Here is a 22237-nt window from a genome sequence, read left to right on the forward strand (position 1 = left end):
TCCATCCAGACACCAAGCAGGCTTGTTGGCCAGGTGGGCTTCGTGCTGTTGGTATTGTGATCCCAGTGTGAAGACAGAAAGTGGAAATCATAGAGCTGGACTAGACAGAGTGCCTGGCTCTGGGTTCAGTTGAGAGACTGCCTCAAAGTAGAGGACACCTGATGCCAGTCAGCCCAGGGTGCACAAGCACGCACACACTACTCTTGTTGCGTTGAACTTTCTGTGCTGTTTTTTTTTTCCCCACTGTCGTTAATTCTGTCATTGATTCTGCTGGTTTTCACCTTTCCCTTCCTTTGCAATTACTTTGCTGTCCTAGTTCCATTTTCTTTTCTTTCGTTTTTAAAATTTTATTTAATTAAAAAAATTATGTGCATTAGTGTTTTGTCTGTGTGAGGGTGTTGGATCCCCTGAAACTTTAGTTACAGACAGCTGTGAGAGGCTATGTGAGTGGCAGAATCGAACCTGGGTCCTCTGGAAGAGCGGCCAGTGCTCTCAGCCACTGAGCCATCTCATCTCTCCAACCCCCACTTTCTTGTCTTTTAACATAGCTTTGCAGAATAGTCCACACTGGCATAGAATTGTGATCTTGCCTCAGCCTCCCGAGTGCTGGGATTACAGGAGTGCACTATGTGGGTTAAAGTGTTTTCACCCCCAGTGTGGTCTCTTACTGATGTTTCCTTGAGCTTGAGAAGAGCATAAACTCCACTGTGACTGGGTAAAGCTTCTGCATTCTGTGAGTGGCTTTTGCAGTCAGTGAGCAGAGCTGCAGCGGGGCCTATCTGCTGGTTGAGGAGAGTTACAGTCTGCAGTTGTATGGGGCGTGGGGCGTGGGGCGTGGTTTATCTCTTCTCCCCAAAGTTGGTTCTTCTACAGCTGCAAGCGCATGAAGGATGATGCTGTCTTAGAGGAGCAGGACCCTTGAATTAGAGCATGCCCCTTTCTTTTGGAAGTTTATACCTTGCTCTGAAATCAGCTCTCTGAAATTGATATACCTGCTCCAGCTTTCTTAGATTAGTGCCAGCATGATTTACCTTAAAATCAACAGCATGTGTCTTTAGAGCCAGCCGCCAAGTCTTGCTTATTATTCACTCTGACAATTTTGTTTGCTGAATTCATGCAGGGCAAGCGTTCTCCCAGCTGAGCTATTTCTCCAAACTCTGATGATCTCTTCAGGTCTTTCAAGCCTAAGGTTACTATTGAATGATTGTGCTTTCTGTGGTCTTCTTCACTAGTTTCTTCACCCTGATGGTCTTGTGTATTTAGGTGTGTGTGTGTCTTTTTTTGCCTCAAATAAAACACAAACGAATTAACTCTTAACAGTACATAAAAAGAGCTATTTATACAACCACATGGGGTTTACTCTGGGGGATGCAGGTGTGGGTCATTATTGAAAAGCATTTCAAGTGATTCAGTGCACCAGCAAGCTAAGCAATTACCCCAACACACTCAGACAAAACATTTGACAATTCATACTATAGAAACTGAAGGATGCTTCTGCTACCTATGAAGGACAAAACCTGGGCAACCCAAGCATCAGATTGAAAGAATGGGGGCGGAGAAAGTCGTCAGTCCTTGAGATGCACCCGTTTGGTCTTCTGCATTTAGGTGTGTGTGTGTGCCTCCTTTGCTTTTCCCGTGAGTGCTTAGCCAGACTTGCATGTTTACCTCTGCCCCACTGACTTACACTGGTGTGTTCAAAGGAAATCCCCAGGAGGCAGGCCCTCTGCCCACCCAGACTACTGTTTTCCTGTGTGGTAGCTTGACTCTTTCCTTCTTAACCCAGCGTTAGTGCCACTCACACAGGAGGCAGGCCCTCTGCCCACCCTGACTACTGTTGCCTGTGTGATGGCTTGGCTCCTTCCTCCTCAGCCCTGTTCATTTTTTAGTATTTTCTTGGTTTTTGATGCATTGTTACTTTTCAGGTGGATTTAGCACCATTCTGTTCAGAATCAGTGTTGTGTTATAGATGTGAAGGAACTGTTTACAACTCTGGCTTACTGTGTGAGGACATGTTTAATTTGTTTAATTCTATTTTCCTGGCGTTCAGAGTTGTAGGGAGTGTCTGCCAGTAGGATCTGCCCAGATCTTGCTAAGAGTGTCACTTGGTCATCCTTCCAGCATCTCCTTTCTGGCTGTTTCTAAAAATGTGATGTCTTCCCCCAAACAGCTTTAAGAGCACCTCCTCTCCATTCCCTTACTAGGTTATTTTTTATGGCTGTGTTGATTCAGTCTTTTAAAGGATGCTTTTTATGGTAGTAGTGTTTTTCGTGTTTGGGTTTTGATTTTAATTGTTTTTCTCTTAATGGTTTGTTAAGTTTTTTCTAAGTTGCCTGTTATAAAAGTTGGTACAGAGCTGGAGAGATAGATGGCTCAGGGATCAAGAGCCCTTGCTGCTCTTGCAAGGAACAGGTTCTATTCCCAGCACCCACATGGTGACTCACAACCTTCTATAGCTCCAGTTTCAGGGGACCTGATGTCCTTTATATAGCATCCATGACACCAGGCGCACATGTGCACAAGCATACATGCAGGCAAAACACCCACACACCTAAAGTAAATGAAGACAAATTTCTAATAGTTGCCTTTCTCATGCACATCTCACGGTGTTGTTCAGAAGCACAGGACCTTGTGTGGTGGATATTGGGTTGTGACTCCCTTTGGAGCATTTTCTGGACTGTTGATTTATTGTGGGTGTCAAACAGGTACTGTCAGTATTTTTCAGTGGTTGATAAATATATATTTTTTTAGTAATAATGATTAAGTTTAAGTTGGAAATTTTTTAAGTAAAAATATACATCTTCATGGTGAAAGAGAAAAAGCATTATCGAAGGATGCCACATTTTCAGGCACTTTCTTCAAAATGTCTTTAAACCTGTCTTGAGTTCTCGCTGTGCCTCACAGCCTTTCTGGTTATGTTTTCTACATTATTTTTGCTCTTATTTTTGAGACAAAATGGATCATCAAGCCCCCTTTTGTTTTACAACAAAAGAAGTTCAACCCTGTCTTTAAAAAAATATCAATGTAGGGGACTGGGGCATAGCTCAACTGGTAGAGTGTTCTCCTGGCATGCAGGAAGCCCTGGGTTCAGTTCCCATTAATGCATAAGAAAGGAGTGGTGATGTATCTGTTACCCCCTCTACTACATAATGAGTTCAAGGCCAGCCTGAGCTACGTGAGGTCCAAGTTTAGTTATGGAGAGCTGTGTAGTTAGCTAATTCTGTCACCATGAGCTTCATGGTATATGGTAAACCTGAAGAAAACAGGCTGCCTTCAGTTTGCTGATGGTGTAGTTTACTGATGTTGTAGTTGTTTACTGATAGTGTAGTTTATTTACTGATGGTATCGTTGTTTACTGATGTTGTCGTTGTTTACTGATGGTGTAGTTTATTTACTGATGGTGTAGTTTAGTTGACCATGTTGGAGCACTAGTTGTTGTAGAAGGCCGCTTATTTATTTCCTGGCTGCCCAGACTCTGAAATAACCACACAGAAACTATATTATTTAAAACACTGATTGCCTATTAGCTCTAACTTCTTATTGACTAGCTTTTACATCTTAATTTAACCCATTTTCATTATTTTATATTTTACCATGAGGATCGTGGCCTACCTGCAAGGTTCCAACATGTCTGTCTTTAGTGGCGTCTCCATGACTTCTCTCTGACTCCACCTCTTTTCTCCCAGCATTCAGCTTAGTTTTCCCCACCTAACTAAGCTCTACCTTGCTATAGGGCAAGCCAGATTCTTTATTCATTAATGGCAATCACAGCATACAGAGGTGAATCCCACATCAGTGGAGGAAGCTGTTCACTTCATGGAGGATGGTGAGTAGAGGGAGGGAGGAGAGATAAGAAGGGACCAGGGCAAGATACAGTTCCCAAAGACACCACACTTAGTGATCCATTTCCTCCAGCCAGGCCCACCTCCTGCCTTTTGCTCTTTCCTAAAACACCATCACATTAAGACTCCATCAAGGGATTATTCAATCTTTCATTAGGTTGCAGCTGGTAGGGGTCGTAGTCACCCCTAGAGGTGTGCTTTACTAGTTCAAGGCGTGTCTCAGTCCAATCAAGCCTTCTCCCCAAAGATTTCCACTTTCCTTCCTGCGCATCCAGCTTCTGGCTGGTCTCAGCATTGTCTTGGAGGAGCCACTCCTTGGCTTTCTTTTGCTCCAGGCCATGTCAGTCTGGTCAGAGTCGCTGAGCACCATTCACATTGATGTGTATTTAGTGGGACAGCTGAGTACTATAACGTGTACTCAGTACATCTGGCTTGATCACTTATCTTCGCATGGAAACTGAAGTTTGAATGTATGTAGTGCAGTCATTTAGGTGTGGAGCTAGATAACTACCTACTTGCTAAAGGCACATACTTAACCTCTCCTAGATAATGGGACAGAATGGTGGCTACCTGTTGGGTTGCCACGGGATTAGTGAGCTAGTATTCCAATGCTGTAGGCCCTGGATTGCAGCTCTCAGTCAGTGCAGGGGTAGCCTCTGAACCCTCTCATGACCTCAGTCCCCTGCGAGCTTTTTTCTTCCCTGAGGGTGTTTGGATGTATGTAGTTTGCTGTGGTTTAAATCAGGAATGGATAAGGCCCATGCTGAGAGCTGGAGAAGGCTTTTCTGACCCACAGTGAAAGTTTGTGCTTAGAGAAGATCGAGTGCAGGTTGTACAGAACTTCAGGTCTGCAGTTCCGGCCGTTGAATTCAGACGTGTTGTAGTAAATGAAGGATTTTGCACAAGTGGTGAATTCTGTGCATGGAACTGGGTTCAGAAAGTTAGTCTGACAGCTGCAGCTGGGCTGGAGAGCCTGGGTTCAGATGAAAGTGTGATAAAACCGGGAATGAGCAGGGGGAGCTTGGGTTTTAGAGGAGAGATAAAATAAACTCTATTTTATTTGGGCTGAGTCCGAATTGCTTGTAGGTGTGAATGGAAGTGTTGCTGGGTTAAGGGTGCAGGGCAGAGGTCAGGAGGAAGCCTGGCATAGAAGTACTGAGACTGTTAAGCAGCAAGGAGCAGTGAGCTGCCAGCGACTGGAGCAGCCACAGAAAGCAGGTCAGAGGCCTGCATGCAGCAAGGCTGTGACTTGTGTATGCCACTTACTGGACGGTGATGAATGAAGCTGTGATTGCCATTTTCTACTGTGTGGCCTCCCGTGAAATTGCAGATTCCTATCGTGCCGCTTTCAAAGAGAAGAGTTGAAGGGCCCATGACGCTGAAAATCTCCTCTTAAAGTAAACTGAGAATAGTCAGCACCGATTGATTTGGCATGTTTTTAGCTGCCATATTAAGAAAAAAGACTTGCTTTGAGAAGGAAGCTGTAGCTGTAGAAATAAAGGCCCAGCTTTGCAAGAAACCTTGGTTAAGATGACAGATTGGTCGCGTGCCAGGTTAGTCAGCTTTACGCTGCGGGCTGTTCTCTGAGCGCCTCACTAACCTTAGTGTGTGTTCTTTTCTTCCCTCCTTAACTAGGGATTGTGGTGCTTGGAATAAACAGAGCTTATGGGAAAAATTCACTCAGTAAAAATCTTCTCAAAATGGTGAGTGTGAGATTAAGCTGTTTGTTTCTAATACTAAGATACACTGTTGACATGATTTTGAAAGTGATTTCTTTTTCCCTTTTTCTTCTTTCTCTTCCCTACTTTGGTTTAGTTTTCAAAAGCTGTGGATGCATTAAAATCAGATAAGAAAGTTCGGACCATTATAATCAGGAGTGAAGTCCCTGGGATATTCTGTGCTGGTAGGTAAAATAATCTTTTGTTGTTGTTGTTTTAGGATTTATTTTCTTTATGTACATGTGTGGATCCATATGCCATGTGTGGGCACTTGTGGAGGCTAGGAGAGAAAGCTGGATCCCTTGGGGCTGGAGCTGCAGGTCAGAAGCTAAACTCCCTTGAAAGAGCAGTCTGAGAACTGAAATACTGAGCCATCTTTCCAGCCTCCTGGAAGGCAGTCTTACTGTCAGACTGTGGGCTGGTCACATACTTGTTCTGCAGTGGTCCAATCTCCCTTAAGATGTTCTGTGGTTTGAACTATTACCAAAGATTCCACTTTGTCTCCTTTTTACAGTTTCCTAAGAAAAGAATATTCTTAGTCTGTTAACATGGGAAAGACACTTTTGCAACATGTGGATTGTTTTAGAAGTTGAAAAAAAATGCTTGGAGCCATTAAGATGATTATTTGTGGCAAATGAGCAATCCTTGTGAAACTTTAGTGGGAGAAACCAGGTCTCAGGTCACAGCATTCTGCTTTGTGCATCTGATTGCTCAGAAGCACTCGAATGGCAACATTTGCCTCATTGAGGATTCTTAGGTGCAGGCCTAACCTCCGAAGGTTGGTGTGGACAGTGTCTCTCATCTCCGTGAGTGTGCCCATAGGTCACAGTGTTTGCACACTAGCGGCACAGTTGTACTTTCTGTTAGGGCCATGTTTCCCCAGAATTAAAGGTTGTTATCTTGCAGTTTACTTTGTTAGAACTTCGGAGCCGTGGTGCGGAATGAGTGTTTCCCCTAGTAAACAACCTAGGCAATCATGACCCATAAGCTGGTGATAGAACTAGTGTTTTCAGTGAAATGTGAACGGGGTAATTCCCCTAATCATTCAAGGGAACCACCTATAGTGTTTCATTCACTGCACAAGTTTTTATTTAGTAAGAATTAACTGCAGTGCCTGCCTGGGCCAGCTCCGAAAATGTGGGATGATTTACCGTTCTTTTGGAGACCTAGTGACTGTGGCTCATACCCTTCAGGGTGCTCATCTTTACAAGCCTGGCTTCACCCCAAACTGCTGTGGAATTTTATGGGATTTGGGCACATCCAGTGCAGATGAGTTATATTCTGGCTTTAGTAAGGTTTTACTGCTTCCTTAAAATGGAGCATACCTAAAAAGGTAACATTTCACTGTGTAATTCAGGAAGGTGGTTACCGCCCTTCGTGTGGGAATGGTGTTCTCAGACTTCTGTTCTGTCTGCCTGGGAAGGCAGCTGTAATGGCTGGTTCTGGGGTCTTTCCTCATGGTTTTCTCCTCTCCCAGAATTCTAGTCTCTGTGGATGCTGACTGTTCTCATAGACAACTGCGTAGTGTTTACATGTAGGTCCCTCCCATCTTTCCATGTACTTTAATGATCTATGGATCACTCGCAATGCCTGCTAACAGTGTAATAGCTGTGAAAATAGTGGCAACATGTCAGTCGTTTAGGGATTGTATACAATAAATTCAGGGGACATTTTCCTCACAAATATTTCTGTCTTCTTGCTTAGTTAAATTGAGGCTATGGAATTGGTAGATACAGGCGACTTTTAGTGTGCAGGCCATGTCTGGTTCCCAGGAACTTAGACCAAGGGCATTAGGATTCTTAATCTGTGACTTTCAGGGCTCTCAGGGATTGGCTGTGAGGCCTGCGGTGGCTATGGGGCAGCTGGTTGGGAGTGTGGAGTGCTCTAGGGTTTTTAAGATTCAGTGTCATGAATTCTAGACCGGAGATGGTGGCATTCCAAAGGCAGAGCACTTTGGGTGAGTGTGCCAGCCCCTGGGACTGTCTACTGGTCCTGACAGGCCCCCTGATAGTCTCACGATGATTACTGTAGCCAATCCTTGGCTTCCTCTTGTCCTGCATCTCTGTGAGTGATGCTGTCTGGATGAGATTTTGGTGTTTTGGTACAGTCTGCTGTTTTCCATTGCAGGCTATGCAAATACAGAACCATGCGCTCTTTGTCATGTTGAGTCAGCCTGATTACTTTATCCGAAGTTAATCTGGTATCTGTTTTATGTATGTTAAACTTTTTGCACAGTCAGGGTATTTGTTCATATTTTAATTCATAAGTGGTTTTTATTTAGTTTTGGCTTTTGTTTCTTCCTTCTGTATTCTGTTAGATACTCTGTATTTGTACTATAGACAATGTTGGGCAGTTTGTTTATTGTCCTAATCCATAGCATTTCTCCAGAGAGTGCCCTTTTCATAAATGTATTTGAGACAGTCCAGAAGCTCTGTTGTGTTTGTTTGTGTGAAATGAAATTCAAGGTCACAAAAGGAACCTATTTAAGACAATATATTGGCCAATATAATTGTAAAGTCTTAATTTTGTTAGTTATCCAACATGCACCTTGTATCCCACTGAAGCCTTCGTTATCTATTCTGGAGTACTAGAAGCAACAGAACCTGGGAGCTCTGGCCCCCCTGCATGCCCCTTGAAAGCTTTGCATGGCCCCACCCTGGGGGGGGGGGCATCTACCCATGCTCCCCATCTACCCATGCTCTGTGGTGCCTTGTTCATTTCTGAAGACTTAGGGCTTCAGGTTTCTGGAACACAGCAAACTGCCTTTGAAATCCTGTTTTGTAGTTTCAGGACAATTTGAAATGGGCCTCAGCATGTATCTGCCCCAGCTCACCCCTCGGACTGCATTCATTGACAGTATGTTTTTAGGAGCTGTTGGCTTGTGTGTCAGACCATGCCCCTGTTTACTGACAGTATTTCTAGCTGTAGACATTTGTTTATTTTTCCTTCCTTTTCTGAAATGTGGTGAAAACTAGTAGTTATTACATGTATTGTGCAAAGGATTCCTACATAGTGTTAGTGCTTGGACTGGGTGCTCTTGACTTCCCATTTAAATCTCTTCTGTAGAATTGAAGCTGTATTTTACTTGCATTTCAAATCAAAATTTCAAAAGCAGATTCTAGTTAAAAAAATATGAAAAAGTGTACAAAATCTTGCTGCCCCACCGTGCATTCCATTCCTCCAATAGACATTCTGCCACCTTCAGTTCTTCTGTTGTATTACTTTACTAACTCACACAAATGTCCAAGTGTATCAGCGTGCCAATTAGGATATTAAGCAGGTGCTTGGGGTGAAGCTGTGTCAGATGTGGGATGCTAGCGGAGAGGGCATGCAGATGTGCCCAGTGTTACTCCAGCTGTGTGGACTATTTACGAGGCTGACCTTGGATGGGGAAAATACTTTATCTTGAATCTTACTGAAAATGCAGTTTCATTTCATGGTAGTAAGCATACCTTTGAAGTAAGTTACCCTAAATAAAATACAGAGTATATTGGTGTATTTCTCTGTTTTGACAACTGAAATTGTGATGGTAACTGAGTTCCTGAATTATTGCTAAAACTGTTGAATTGAAGGAAAAGAAAAAGTAGGGACTGAAACAAGGCTTCAGGGAAAGCCAGATTAGCTGTGAGGTGAAGGGCCGGGCCGAGAGTGCTGCTTGGTGAGTTCTGTGACACCCTGTGCTGCCCTTGGAACTCAGGACTTACTCCTCCCGTGCTCGATCGGGGTGTGGAACCCCAGCACCTTGACTTCTAACCTGAGACCTCAAGGAAACAAAACACCCATCCCTAAGTTCTCTGGAGTCAGCGTGCTTACCGTCTCCGTGGCTCAGTGTGTGCTTCCTTGTAGCTAGGCATGCTCATGAACATCACAGGGAGAAGTGTGTGCGCATGTACACGCATGTGTGGTGCATGTGTATGATCTGCCCAGCGTGGCCCTGCCTCCTGTGCTTTATAGGAATTGTGTATTTGATTTTAAAGTTCATCTCCTTCCTCCCTTACACATGCATCCATGCTCTAAATTATTCCTAGATGTTTAAGATCTGTTCAGTTTTTAGCAATATCACCTTAGATGAAATTATGGAAAATTCCTTTAGCCAGGCTGCACAGCACATAGAAGCTTCCAGAAGCTGGTCCCTGTGGTCAGCTGTTTGTCTTTGTGCCTCTGTTGTAACACCAAGTAGTAAATACCCAGAGCTGTTTTTACCGTAATGTTTAAAATGAGAACTCAGTCAGCTTCACCTTTGCCCCTTGCAGTTTCTCAACAGAAGATAGTTCTTGGTAGCGAGTCCTCTGTGCAGGAGTCTAAATTGAGTGTTTCACTGAATGATACCCGGTGTGGGTATTTTCCCCCAAAAGTCAAGGTCGTTTTGCTTCTGCTTTTGAATTCTAGTAAATTGTGTTATGACTCCTCACTAAAACTGTCAGCATGCGTTGTTAAATGCTGTGTGTTCAGATTCATGACGGGAATAGCATGTGGGAGTCTCTGACTAATGAAGAAATCTATTTAAACGTTGCTTCAGGCTTAGGCTGTTGCATGGTGTGTCACATAGTCAGGTCTGGAGGAGTCAAGGGGCAGAGGGTTATTTTTGCTGTTTTTTGTTGCGTGCAATTTTTTAGACAAGACATTGTTAAATATTTCAGTGAGGCTATATATTACTTGTAATGACACCACTTTTCAGTGTATCATTGATGTTTTAACATGTTTAGGCCATGAGGATACTCGTGGTGTACTAAGTGTGCTTATTTGCATAGCTCCATCTGCCTACAGTGACCCCCCTTAAAAGCCTTTGTCTCCTCAGACAAAGGTGTTTGGAACATTGCAGGGGAGATTGTAGGTCATTTGTGTCTGGCGTGTTTGCCTGTGTATGTTTCAGTGATAGAGATTTTCCCAGTGAGCATTGCTTCCTGAGCTGCTGGTTTTCTGCTCAGCACATAATAGTTGCCTGAGATTTTTACTTTTTAGTTCTCTGTGGACCACATTTGCATCACTAATGAAACAACTGAGATGGTGAATGGTGAAAGAGGAAAGGCTCATTCTGGCTCAGAGTGTTGGAGGTTTCAGTTCCATGCTGGGGGAGCCTTGGTTGGGCCTGAGGCGCCTCAGTGCATCATGGCTGGGATGACATGGAACATCTTGGAGGGCCATTCACATTTAAACTACAGTGGTTTCTGGGACATTCACAGACAAGTCTTTGTTGGTGTCTGCTTTTATTCTGTTGGGTAAGTACTCAGGAGTGGAGTTACAAGTTCTTATGTAACTGCCAACCGTGTACAAGGTTCTGAGTTAGATGATTAGGTGCCAGGACACAAATAAAACAGGATCCCCAAACTGAAAGGCTCGTGTGTGTGTGTTTGTGTGTGTAAGAGACAGAGTGTGTCTGAGGGCACATTCAGTACACCATGAGTATCCTGCCCTGGGTCCTGTTCTGCACTCTGCCCTCTATGTTGCATTATAGTCTTAGTCTGCATATTTCTAGTGAGTCTGAGCCTCTTGTCTTCTGCCTGTTTGTCACAGGTTTGGTTTTTGGTACAGTGCCAATTCAGATATTTTCTGTTTGCCCCTCCCTTCTCCGTCACCACTTCCTCCTCTTTCTCATTCATCATCTCCTTCTGCCTTGCCTCTCCCTACCTCCTCTCCTCCTCTTCCTCATTCATCTTTATAGGTGTAGGCTCCCTGTGTAGTTCAGGCTAGCCTTGAACTCATGATTCTCCTGCCTCAGCTTCCCTAGTGTTTGGATTGTAGGCATGTGCCACCATCATTGGCTTTCATATTATTTATTATATAATACCTTCTTACTGAGTTAAGTTCCTTTTTTATATTTGAAACAACTGTCTGTTTTTATCTAGTGTGCTTTGCTAGTATTTTCCCCACTCTGTGGCTTGCCTTTTCTTTTTCTTCACAGTTTGTTTCTGGCTGAAGGCTTACATCTAGCATGGTTTTCTCATTTGGACCTTTCTGGTGGCTGCTCCAAAGTTATAGTCCCTCCCTCCTGATTCCTAGTGCTCTCCCTCTGGACCTAGGATGATTCTGAGTTAGGTTTGTGTGCATATAGTGAAGTAGGGGTTGAAGTGTTAGGGTACAGTAAAATTGTAGGTGGTTTTGCTTTGGTCTTCAGCATTGAGCTCCTTGAGACCATGAATACTGTGGAATGATGAAAATGCCTGTGCTTGGTAAGAGGTGGCCTTGGCAGGTCCTCTAAATGGATTTAGAGGATTTAATTGGTACCCTTGCCTTCATCTCCTAGCAAGTGGATAGGGGCCAGAGGCTGAGTTTAGGGCACCTATGAAAGAGGCCTACCTCAAGAGACTCCTCCCCAGGGGCTCATCCATGTTGTGAATGCCCAGCAGTGATGCAGTGATGTTCTAACCCCCCCCCACGCCCCCCACCCCCGTCTTATGCTGGTCTGTTTCTGAGTCCTTTGAGTTTTTTCAGTTACTGAGTTTGGGCAGGGCTTTGAGGGAAACCCTACATTTACCTGCTGGTTGGTCAGAGTGTGAATTGTCCTTAAGCTTTGTCCTGTGATTGGTATTTGAAGGAAGACAGTCTTGGTAGATGCTGGCATGTACTACCTTTGGGAGCTTGTGGCAGAGTTTGAGATGTCTATTGGCTTGGCCAGGAACTGGAAAATCAGTGTGGATTCCTTTGAGATGGCCCGTATAGACTGTCCAGTTGATAGGGTTTAGAGCCACCTAGGGCACTAGCCGTCCAGGCAAGCCTGTGCCTGTGAGGGATTATCTTGATTAGGTTAATAAGGAGGGCTCCTGAGGTCCTCCTTGGTCTCTGCTTCCAGCTGACTCAAGCTGCCCCCAGTACTGCCCTGCTGTTAGAGATTGCACCCTCAGACTAAGCCAGATAAACCTTTCTTCCTTAGCTTGCTCTGTTGAGGGCTTTTATCACAGCGTCAGGAGAAGAAGCCAAGATGCCCCTTCTGCATCTGGAGTGAGAATTTAGTCTGACTCACAGAAACTAGAGTGCCACTTACCAAGGAAAGTCAAGCTGCTCAGGGCAGGGCAGGTGGGAGTGAGGCTAGGTGTAGAGCCACAGCGTCTTTGGGCCTGTCACTCTCTGAGAATACCAGGTGTGCTTACCAGCAAGTCCTGGCTTCCTGCTGTTAGTGGGGATCTTATTCCATGGGTGATAAGAGTGCTCACTTCCATCCCGTGGAGGGGGTGGGGCTCTTACCTTCTAATCACCGCTGTGGCTTCCTGGTGACTAGTCCAATGCTAAAGCTGTGCCCTGACCCAGGAGAGTCACGAAGTCATCATGCCCAACAGCCTGGTTGGTTAAGACTGTTTGGGGCTCTGTACCAGAAACCTGGAATCAGGAGCAGACATAGCTTTTATCATTCCATAGGCTGTTATTTATCTTTATTTGACTTATTTATTTCATATGCATGCCCAGTTCTTTTAGCAGCCTTTTGTTGAAATGACATTTCCTCCCCATTGAATTATTGAGAGGCTTTACTATAAACGTCAGATGCTATGTAGGCGAGTCATATCCATGTTCTCCTTGCTACCCCATTAATGAACATGGGTTTATCCAGCAATATACTGTCTCAGTTACTGTGTTAGGTTTATTTTCTGTTGCCATTACAAAACACCCGAGAGTGTATCATTTGTAAGGAAAAGGAGTTTATTTAGTTTTGAAAGCTGAAAGTCAAAGTTTGGCAGCAGCATCGGTGTGATCTCTTGGTGAAGGTTCCCTTGCTGAATTACTTCTTGGTGGATGATATTGTAGTGGCCCAAGCATATATGAGTGACAGGAAATCAGAGAGCTCGTAGAAACCACCAAGCTTGCTGTTTATACCACCTTCTGTCTTGGAAACTAACTGGTTCCATGAGAGCTATGTTTGTCCTTTGGAGGTAGCTTTCCCGTGTCCTCAGTGACCTGTACCTGCTAGGCTCCTCTCACAGGTGTCCACACTTCCAAGCACCACACTCCATGGGGACTCCAGAGTCCTGGGAGGGGTCAGAACTCCAAACCATAACAACTGTTTGCTTGAATTTATTGTCATGAATTTTTGTGTTTGGTGCTACTGCAGGTAGTGTTTCTTTTTAATTTCACTTATGATCTTTTGTTCCTAGCCCATGGCTGTCCACACAACTGGTTGCATTGATATCCTTGTGAAACTCAGATTTTAGATTTAGGAGCCTTTAGTTGAGAAAGCTTGTTTGTTCGTTGTAGATGATCATGGTATCTTTGAGTGAGCTGTGTTTTGCAGCATTTTTGCCTCTTGCCCTTACTTCTCAGACTGAATTTTGGAGCAGGGTGAGTCAACATGGTAAGGCCTGCCCTGGTTCAGTACTTGGCTTCTGTGGAAGGCATTGGGTCAGTACAAGCGGCTTGCAGCTGACGATGTCAAAAAGATTTTTCTTGACCTTGTGAGCATGAACTGAGTTTTGCCAGACTCTTTTAAGACAGTTGTGTTTTTGTTTATTCTGCTCATTAACGTTACATTAGTGATTGATCCCTGGAAGGAGCCTCTTGGTCATAGTGTTTTCTTTTTGCATTTGAGTCTGACTTGCTAAGCAGTGAGAAAGTCTGCAGTTAGCTTCATCAGGACAGCCACTCCCTGAGTGTCAGGCTCGTGCTGGCCTCATAAGAACACTGATTCCTGCCTTTCTGGAAATGGGTGGATATAATCTTCAGTACTTCTTAGATGGTTGGTCAATTTACCAAGGAAGCCACCTGGCCTCAGGTATCTGAGGTTTTAACTGTGAATTTAATGTCATTAGGAGACAATGTGCTGTTCCAGCTACCTGTTTCTTTTGGGAGAACTTTGTTGGTTTGTGATTTTTTTTTTAAAGGACATTGTTTTGTCAGAGTTTTCAAATTTATTACCATCAAGCTGCTTCCAGTCTTCCCTGTGCTTTTAATGTCTGTGAGTCTGTAGTTACTCACTGTTTGTATTTTAGCTTGAGAAAGGCCCTGTAGCGCAGCCTGGCCTCAGCCTCACAGCTGCCGTGTGCTTCCTTCCTTGGCTGTAGGGCTGTAGGGCTGTAGGGCTGTAGGGCTGTAGGGCTGTAGGGCTGTAGGGCTGTAGGGCTGTAGGGCTGTAGGGCTGTAGGCATCACCACTGTGCTCTGCCCTGTTCTCTTTCTGCTTGTTGGTTGTTTTTTGAGACAGTGTCTTCACCTGTAGATCTGTCTGACCTTTAACTTTCCATCCTTCTGCCTCAGCCTCCCAAGTGCTGAGATTACAGACATGAGCTATATGCCCAGCTTTTTTTTTTCCAATCTTGACAAACTTTGTCTTTTTTCCTTAAAATATTGGCAAAATAATCATTTCACCTGCCCTTTTAAAAGCTAGTTTCGTGGCTTTGTTTTTTCCTTTTCTGTTCTATTGGCTTATTTCTCTGAGTGCTTTGGACTTAGTCTTTCATTATTCTTAATGTAGAAGGTCAGATCTTGCGTTTGAGGCCTTCTTTTATCGTGTGACCTTTCCCTGTTAATGTGCCTTTCCTCTTCCTTTGAACACGCCAGGATTCCATTAACTCAGGACTTCTGTTGGTTCCAAGGAAGTAATTGATTGGCTGTCATTAACTTGTAACTATTTCCATTTTCAGCCAACCTACTGAAATACCGTCGTAGATTTTGTACGTATCGTTTTCTTAGCACATAGGAAGCACCCATCAGTACTGACGTCATTGGCTTCTCTTCCGCACCTGTCCACTCAGCACTTTACCCACACAGCCATTTGATCTCAGAATACTGCTCCCGAGCAGGAGCACCGTCTGCATGTAGGCTGAGGCCCTGACCTGTCCATGTCATGACCTCTGCCCTTATATGGCCTTGCCGTGGCCGCTGCTCTTATATGCAAGGGAAACCTGGCATATGTAAGTTGCAGATATGATAGGAGACTTTCCTGCTTCATCCCCTGGGCCCGTGTAAGATAGTGTTCCCAAAAGATGGAGGCAGGGGAGCTTCACCAACGGGAATGATGCTGGGGAGAAGTCAGAGTCATACAAGGAGGAGGCCACAGAAAGAGAAACCCAGAGGGGCATGGACACTTAGCTTACCTACCCCGGTGCCTCCAGAATCACAGGCCTACCCGCCCATCTAGAGATACTGGGGGGTGCCCCATTGCATCTCATCTGTGGTCACTTTCCTAGCAACAACTGACACCAAGAGTGCTAGGTTTCATTTGCTCTGGCCACATCCTCTTCTGCTCTGTGCCCTACCTTTCTCCTTCTCCATCATCACAGCCTCGCGGCTCTTTTTCTCTGCCAGGCAAAGCTCATTTTCTTCCCAGACTCTGCACTCAGTACTTGGAAAATGTTTGCCTCAGATCTTACATTCTTAGTGGTGTTCCCTACTCACCTAACCACCCATTTTTCACCTTTAAAAGCTTATTGATGCTGTAGAGTTGCCTCAGAAGTAGTGAAGAGCACTTGTTGCCGTTGTACAAAGTTGGTACCCAGCACCCATGTCAGCCTGTAGCTTCAGTGGCATGCACTCACCTGCATGACTTTACCTGCACAACACACATACACGTAATTAGAAATAATAAAAGTAAGTCCATCTTACTGTTTGAGGCAGGGTCTCTCACTGAAGCTGAAGCGCATTCATTTGACTAAGCTGGTTGATCCCGGTACAGAAGTGTGCTCCCAAGTCAGATCTCCTAGCCACCTTCCCAGAGCACCACAGCTTTCTATTTTATAGTTTATTAGTAGCTTGTTTGTAATGTGTTGAGCATAGTGCGAAGAGTTTACAACACTGAAGCATACAGTTCTAGAAATGCTATTTTGAAAGGCATGCAAGTTATTTCCCCTCCAGTGCGCTTGTGTTATGGTCTAGATGTAGGGTTCCTCATGTCATTTTATTTTGAATATATAAATATTAACAAGGTCTTAGAAGTTAGAACTGCAAAGGTAGCATCTCAGAAATGTCTGTATTCTTACTGCTGTATCTTCATTTTCTCCCTCCCTCCCTCCCTTCCTTTTTTCATCCATCCATCCATCCATCCATCCATCCATCCATCCATCGCTGTCCTGGAACTCACTCTGTAGATCAGGCTGGCCTTGAACTCACAGAGGTCTGCCTGCCTATGTCTCCCAAGTACTATGATTAAAGACATGGCCACCACAGACTTTGCGGCTCAAGGTCACATTCACAGAGTGGACTTATCATTTCAGTAGTCCAAGTTACCACTGCTGACATCTGGCAGGTGGTGAGCAACATCCTGCAACAGAAAAAACTCACAAGCCACCCAGAACTGTGGCCATCATATTGCCAGAAGCTAGTGACCCTGAGTTTGTCTGAAACGCCTTCCTGGTTCCCAGAAGCTAGTGACATTTGAGTTTTTCTGAAATGCCTTCTGGTCCCCAGAAGCTAGTGACACTGAGTTTTTCTGAAATGTCTTCTGGTCCCCAGAAGCTTCAGAGCTTTATGTTAGAGTAGTTTCACCCTGATACAGGCCAGAACCTTCAGACAACTGAATTAGCCAACAGAGGGGCCTGGGTGTTGAGGGTTCATAGTCATATTTGTGGTCAGGAGCTAGTAAAGGACAAAGCAAGCAAATATTTGGGAGGGAAAAAGAGGAGAGAATGGGAAGTAGATGGTTAGTGAGTTCCTACCCTGAACTGTCTACTTGAGGGCTGGGGCTTAGTGGGCTTGGTGGGGTGCTTGTCTGTCACTACAAAGCTTTGCTTTCTGTTCCGTGGTGCATTCCAAAAGCCTAGCACTTGGTGGAGACAGGTGGTTAGAAATTTAAGGTCATCCTTGGGGCTCAGCCTCAGCCTATGCTTCATGACACATCGTCCCAAAAACTGAAAGGGAAGCCTGGGCTGGGGGTGACGCTTATGTAACCTTGGAAAGGGACCTGATGATTCTTGTAAGTTTTTACTTACCTTTGCTTCCTGAGTCTGAAGAGCCTCCCTTCTCCCCCTTCCCCCTAGGTGGGGCTGCTTCAGTTCTGTTGCCAAGCAACAGGAATGCATGGCTCCTGTGCATTCTTTCCAAAGACTTCCCAGGCTGCTTGGTATGTTACAGGGTTGAGCACATTCTGAGTTGCCCTCTTGTAGCAAGGAAGTCAGTCCCGATCTGCATTTTATTGCTCCAGGGAGAGGGAAAAGCCTTTGAGTTCCTGTGTGAGGCTTATAGAAGAATGACATTGGACACTTCATTGATCCTTATTGTGGTTTCCAGTCCTCCACTTTGAGCATCACTTACAGGCTGTCCAGTATTGACACAAACTGTCAGCTGTTTCCTGATGGCTCTATGATTATTTCCCCCAGCAGTCAGTTGGATGATCCTGCTGTAATGAAACTCCTTCCTGCTTACTGTGGAATATTTTTCTCAGCATGAGTCAAATTGAAAGTAAACCCTGCCCCATTCTAGCAAGCAATGGTTTCCATACAAGGATATATGAAATAGTGGACAGTGGGAAGATGGGAGACTGTACTGAACAAGATACATTTTAAAATGCAATTTTACATTTAGTCTTTTATAGTTACTAGGTTTGTAGTTTATATATGATATGGTCAGCTGTATTAATAGTATTGATAATGAAATTCAATCAGGAAGAACTCTCATTTAAGGCTACAGGGAGCTTAACAACACTTTAGTAGATGTTTATTGGCAAAGAACTGTGATGGACTTATGAGTAAAGGTTTCCAAGCATGAAGCCCGGCTGTGTCAGCACAGTTTTAGCTGCTGTGGTGTGACTGTGCTCTCTGGGGAACTCGGGCTGGTATGGACGTCATTGTGCTGCTGCTGCTGCTGCTGCTGGGGGCCTTTCCGGATTTTCGTGTCTTGGCAGGAGATGCTGGTCTTCCAGAATGGGCTCATTCTGCAGTGCTCAGGACACCTTTGCTCTCCGGTGCCTGAGTGAGCTGTCTGTGAGTGAGGGCAGCTTTGAGCAGAGGGGCTCTGCCCACCTTGGCACTAGCGGGAATAGTGGGCACCGCACTGCAGCACGTGCCCATTGTCTCTGCTGCTGTTCTTCCTTTCCTCCTTTTCTTGATACACATACTTGGTTGTTGTATCAGGTATGGAGAGGGGGCTGTTAAAAGTCGGCTGTGGTGGAGCTTTGTCACTTTCTTCCTGACGTATTTCCCTGGTATATATTGGGGGCTTTCTTGGTATGTGAGTCAACAACTTAGAGTTCTTCCACTTGGGATCTAGACTTGAACTTGGGTTGCAGGCTTGATGCAGGTGCCTTTACCCACAGACTAGTAGATTATCTTCCTTGTCACAGAACAGTAAACGTTGACGTGGTGTGCTATTTACCCTTTACTTTAGCCATTCTTGGTTCATGTGTTTTTTTTTAAGGTGCCACCTTTGAAAGCAATATAAAATAAGATTGGGTATACATGGAATTGGAGGTGAAGTTTACTGTTGATGAAGACATTATGACATTGTTGTCGTGACAGCACAAGTAAGCTTCAGGACTTTATTGAGAAGGCAGTAACAAGGTTTGAAAAGATGGGCCATTTGGGAACCCTTCTCCATGTGGGTAAATGCTGTAAAGGGAACCCTGCAGGCAGGACTCTGTGAATGAGGTGAAGTCCCTTCACTGTGTCTTTCAGAAAAGAAGCAGAGTCAGGGGTATCACTATGAGCTGGAGGCCAGCCTGGTCTACACAGTGAGTTCCAGGTCAGCCAGTGCTGCACTTTAATACTCTGTCTCTAAAAGAAAACCTGACCATGCCCAGCCACCACTTTGGTGAGTTCATGCCACAGGTGCTCAGCAAGGTCCACAAGCGGGAGGAGTCTGCCTTGCTGAAGGTTCAGGTGCTTCTGAGCAGCCATCACCTAAGGTAGGCGTATTGAGATGCCCTGGGCTCCTGGAATCCTACTAGGGGCAGCAATAGAAAAAAGAAAGGACAGACACACCAGGTAAAGCTAATGTCAGGTGGGGTCACTGGAGGAGGGTTTGCTGGTGTAGATGGGAGGTCTCTGAAGATGAGCAGTCTCAGGCTGTAAGCACCCAGGAGGAAAACAGCTGCAATCGCTAGTCTTTGCTGCATTGGTCAGTTGTTGCCATTCCTCTGGAGCCTTGGCCTTATGGGTGCCAGTGGGTCCAAGGACTTGGAGTTCATCATGGTCACACCCATTTCAACAATACCCATTCACTCAGAACTTTACTCCCTTAGGGCTTCCTTTGCTCTCTACATTGAGACACGATGCCCTTGCTTGTTTAATAAACTATTGTATAGTTGTATGTAGCTTCTCTATGTACCAGGAAATGAAAAACAACCATGCAGTCTGCTGTGTATGTCAGTCATTCCACTGCAGTGGTCTGGCAAAGAACCAGTATTGTTGAGGAAGAGTGGTGGCTGCTGTCTTAGCCAGCGTCTGCCCTGACAGATCCTGGAAGGTAGTCATTTCTGAAGAGAGAGGGTTGTTCTGGCCCAGAGCTGAGCAGGTTTTCAATCCATGCCTGGCATGGGTGGATGGGCAGGCAGCAGGAGCATGTGGGCAGAGCAGTCACACTCACTCCTCAGTCTGGAAGGAAGAGGGGTTCCTTCAAGAGTATTCCCCCAGTAACTTAAAGTCTTTTGGGAGATTCCTATTGTGCCATCCTGGGGGTGAAGCCTTGTAAGTGTGTATCTTTGAAAACCTGTGAGAGCAAGCATGTTAATCCCTAAACCACAGCTGTCCATGTTCATGAACTAGATTTAATAACCTATTCTATAGTGTTGATGTACTTTCTTGTCATGCAAGATAAATATGTATAATTTTACCAGTTTAAGATAAACTAGTTAAAACTACAAACAAGAATGCAGTTTAGGGATATAAAGCACGCATACTGGTTAGTTATGCGGGGCTGGCAGGTTCATCTGTGACGCTGTACCGTTGGGATGGGTGTGTGCTTCCGTCATGTGAGGGTGGCAGATTCATCTGTAACAGACTGTGAGGATAGGTGTGTGCTCCAGTCATGTGGGGTTAGTGGGTTCATTTGTAACAGTGAACCGTTGGGAAGGGTGTGTGTTCCCATCATGTGGGGTTAGTGGGTTCATTTGTAACAGTGAACCGTTGGGAAGGGTGTGTGCCCCCGTCAGGGCGACCTCTGCTATTATAGTACTTAGGGCTGGGCAGCATGTGCTCGGGGTTGGCCTTAACTCTTTTGGAATGACTGATAGAGCTTCATAATTAATTTTTTCCACGAAGAATTACAAGGTAGTGAGGAAGGAAGATGTTAGCAAGACCTAAAGCTGGTTAAATTGATTGGTAACTTTTGCTGAAGGTGGGGTGGGTGACCAGTTCACATGTGAGGTGTTCCTGGCTCTTTTTTCTGGTTTGTGATTTTTCAGTTGCTGGAGCTTTGTTCATCTCAACTCTTTGTTCTGCAGCTTCCTCGGCCTTCCCAGAAGTGAAGAGAGTATGGGCTGCTTGTGGTTTGTGACCTGGGCAAAGGGAATGCTGTGGGTGCTTTGATCTTTGATCCAGACTACTAGAACTTTCTCTGCTATGTGCAGGAAGGCATTTTGCTGTTTGGAGTATCGAGTAACTTCTCCTTCACACTTGCAGCTTGGGCTAACTGATGCAGGAGGCCAGGACTCTGCCTGGCATCTAGTGTAGCTTTCCCACTAACCTTAATAATTTTTGTTCTTCTAAAAACCTTCAATATTAACTTATGAGTGTTTTACCTGCATGTATATATGTGTACTGCAAGCATGCCTGCTGCCCAGAGAGACCAGAATATGGCATTGAATTCCCTAGAACCGGGGTTATAGGTGGTTGTGAGACAGCATGTAATTACTGGGACCCAAGTCTGGGTCCTCGAAAGAGCAGTAAGGTAAGTGCCCTTAACTGCTGAGGCATCTCTCTAGCCTGACTTTTGTTTTGAAATTGAGAGGTTTGTCTCATCTCTTCACTAGGATGTTTAGAGGCTCCTGTAGAGCTATTAATTGGCCTCATTTCAAAATTGCATCTAGATAAGTTCTCTGTCTTACCTGAGCATGATTCATGGTGCCACACAACGGTTCTAATGGAAACATCAAAGATCACTGCTTTTCACATTTAATTTGGTGTGTGTGCTTCACAAATGTAAGGACTTAAGTTTGGATCCTTAGAGCTCATGTAAAAATCTAAGTGTGAAGATGTGTGTACAGTCCTAGTACTGCGGATGTGTGTCTGCACTTACACTCCTAATTTAAGTCCCTTTTATAAGAGTAGGTCCTAGGTCAGTTCACCGTCTATTACTGCTGTTTAGTCCTTCCTGGTTCCTTGCTTTCCTTGTGCTGCACTGCATAGGATTGCTCGTGCTCTCGACTGCTGGCCATTTCAGGGCAGGTGCCCCTGAGAACTGGTGGATGGTGAGGCCTGTGCTGAGTGGATTTCACTGCCGTGGGAAGGTGTGTGTGTGTGCAGCTCCCCTGGGTATGGTGTGTGGTTGTAGTCTGCAGCGATGTAAGGAGAGTGAGCAGCCATGTCATTTACAGTGTACTTAGTTTGTTTCCATGAGACAGCTTTGATGAAACCCTGTGTGTTGAGCTTGGAGTGAATGACCCTCTAAGGAACTCCTGAGGTTTGTTTTTATCTGTTCCAAGCTTAGCATTGTGTGACAAAGTCATAATTACGAAATCTTCACTTAACTTTAAGCTAACATTTTTCAGGTTGAGTTTACAGTTACCATAGTGACTTCATTGTGCTTTGTCATTTTTCACTGATTTGGCCATTATATCCATGAGTCCAAAGTGGAAATAGGTAAAATTCCAGCGTCTCTTCAAGATGCA

The 22237-nt window shown here is 44.8% G+C and overlaps 1 protein-coding gene across 3 annotated transcripts in view; it reads left to right on the forward strand.

The window, feature by feature from the left end:
* Window positions 1-22237, forward strand: part of LOC121453331 (methylglutaconyl-CoA hydratase, mitochondrial) — a 95484-nt gene that overhangs the window by 4694 nt on the left and 68553 nt on the right. For all 3 annotated transcript variants that reach the window (XM_041660019.1, XM_041660018.1, XM_041660017.1), the window contains exons 2-3: window positions 5475-5542; window positions 5655-5742. In XM_041660019.1, coding sequence (XP_041515953.1) covers window positions 5475-5542; window positions 5655-5742 — 156 coding nt within the window. The remainder of the gene's footprint in view (window positions 1-5474; window positions 5543-5654; window positions 5743-22237) is intronic.

This window comes from Microtus oregoni, unplaced genomic scaffold (assembly GCF_018167655.1).
Source record: "Microtus oregoni isolate MIOR12 unplaced genomic scaffold, Mior012 000011F_ref0000422, whole genome shotgun sequence".
NCBI classification, from domain to species: domain Eukaryota; kingdom Metazoa; phylum Chordata; class Mammalia; order Rodentia; family Cricetidae; genus Microtus; species Microtus oregoni.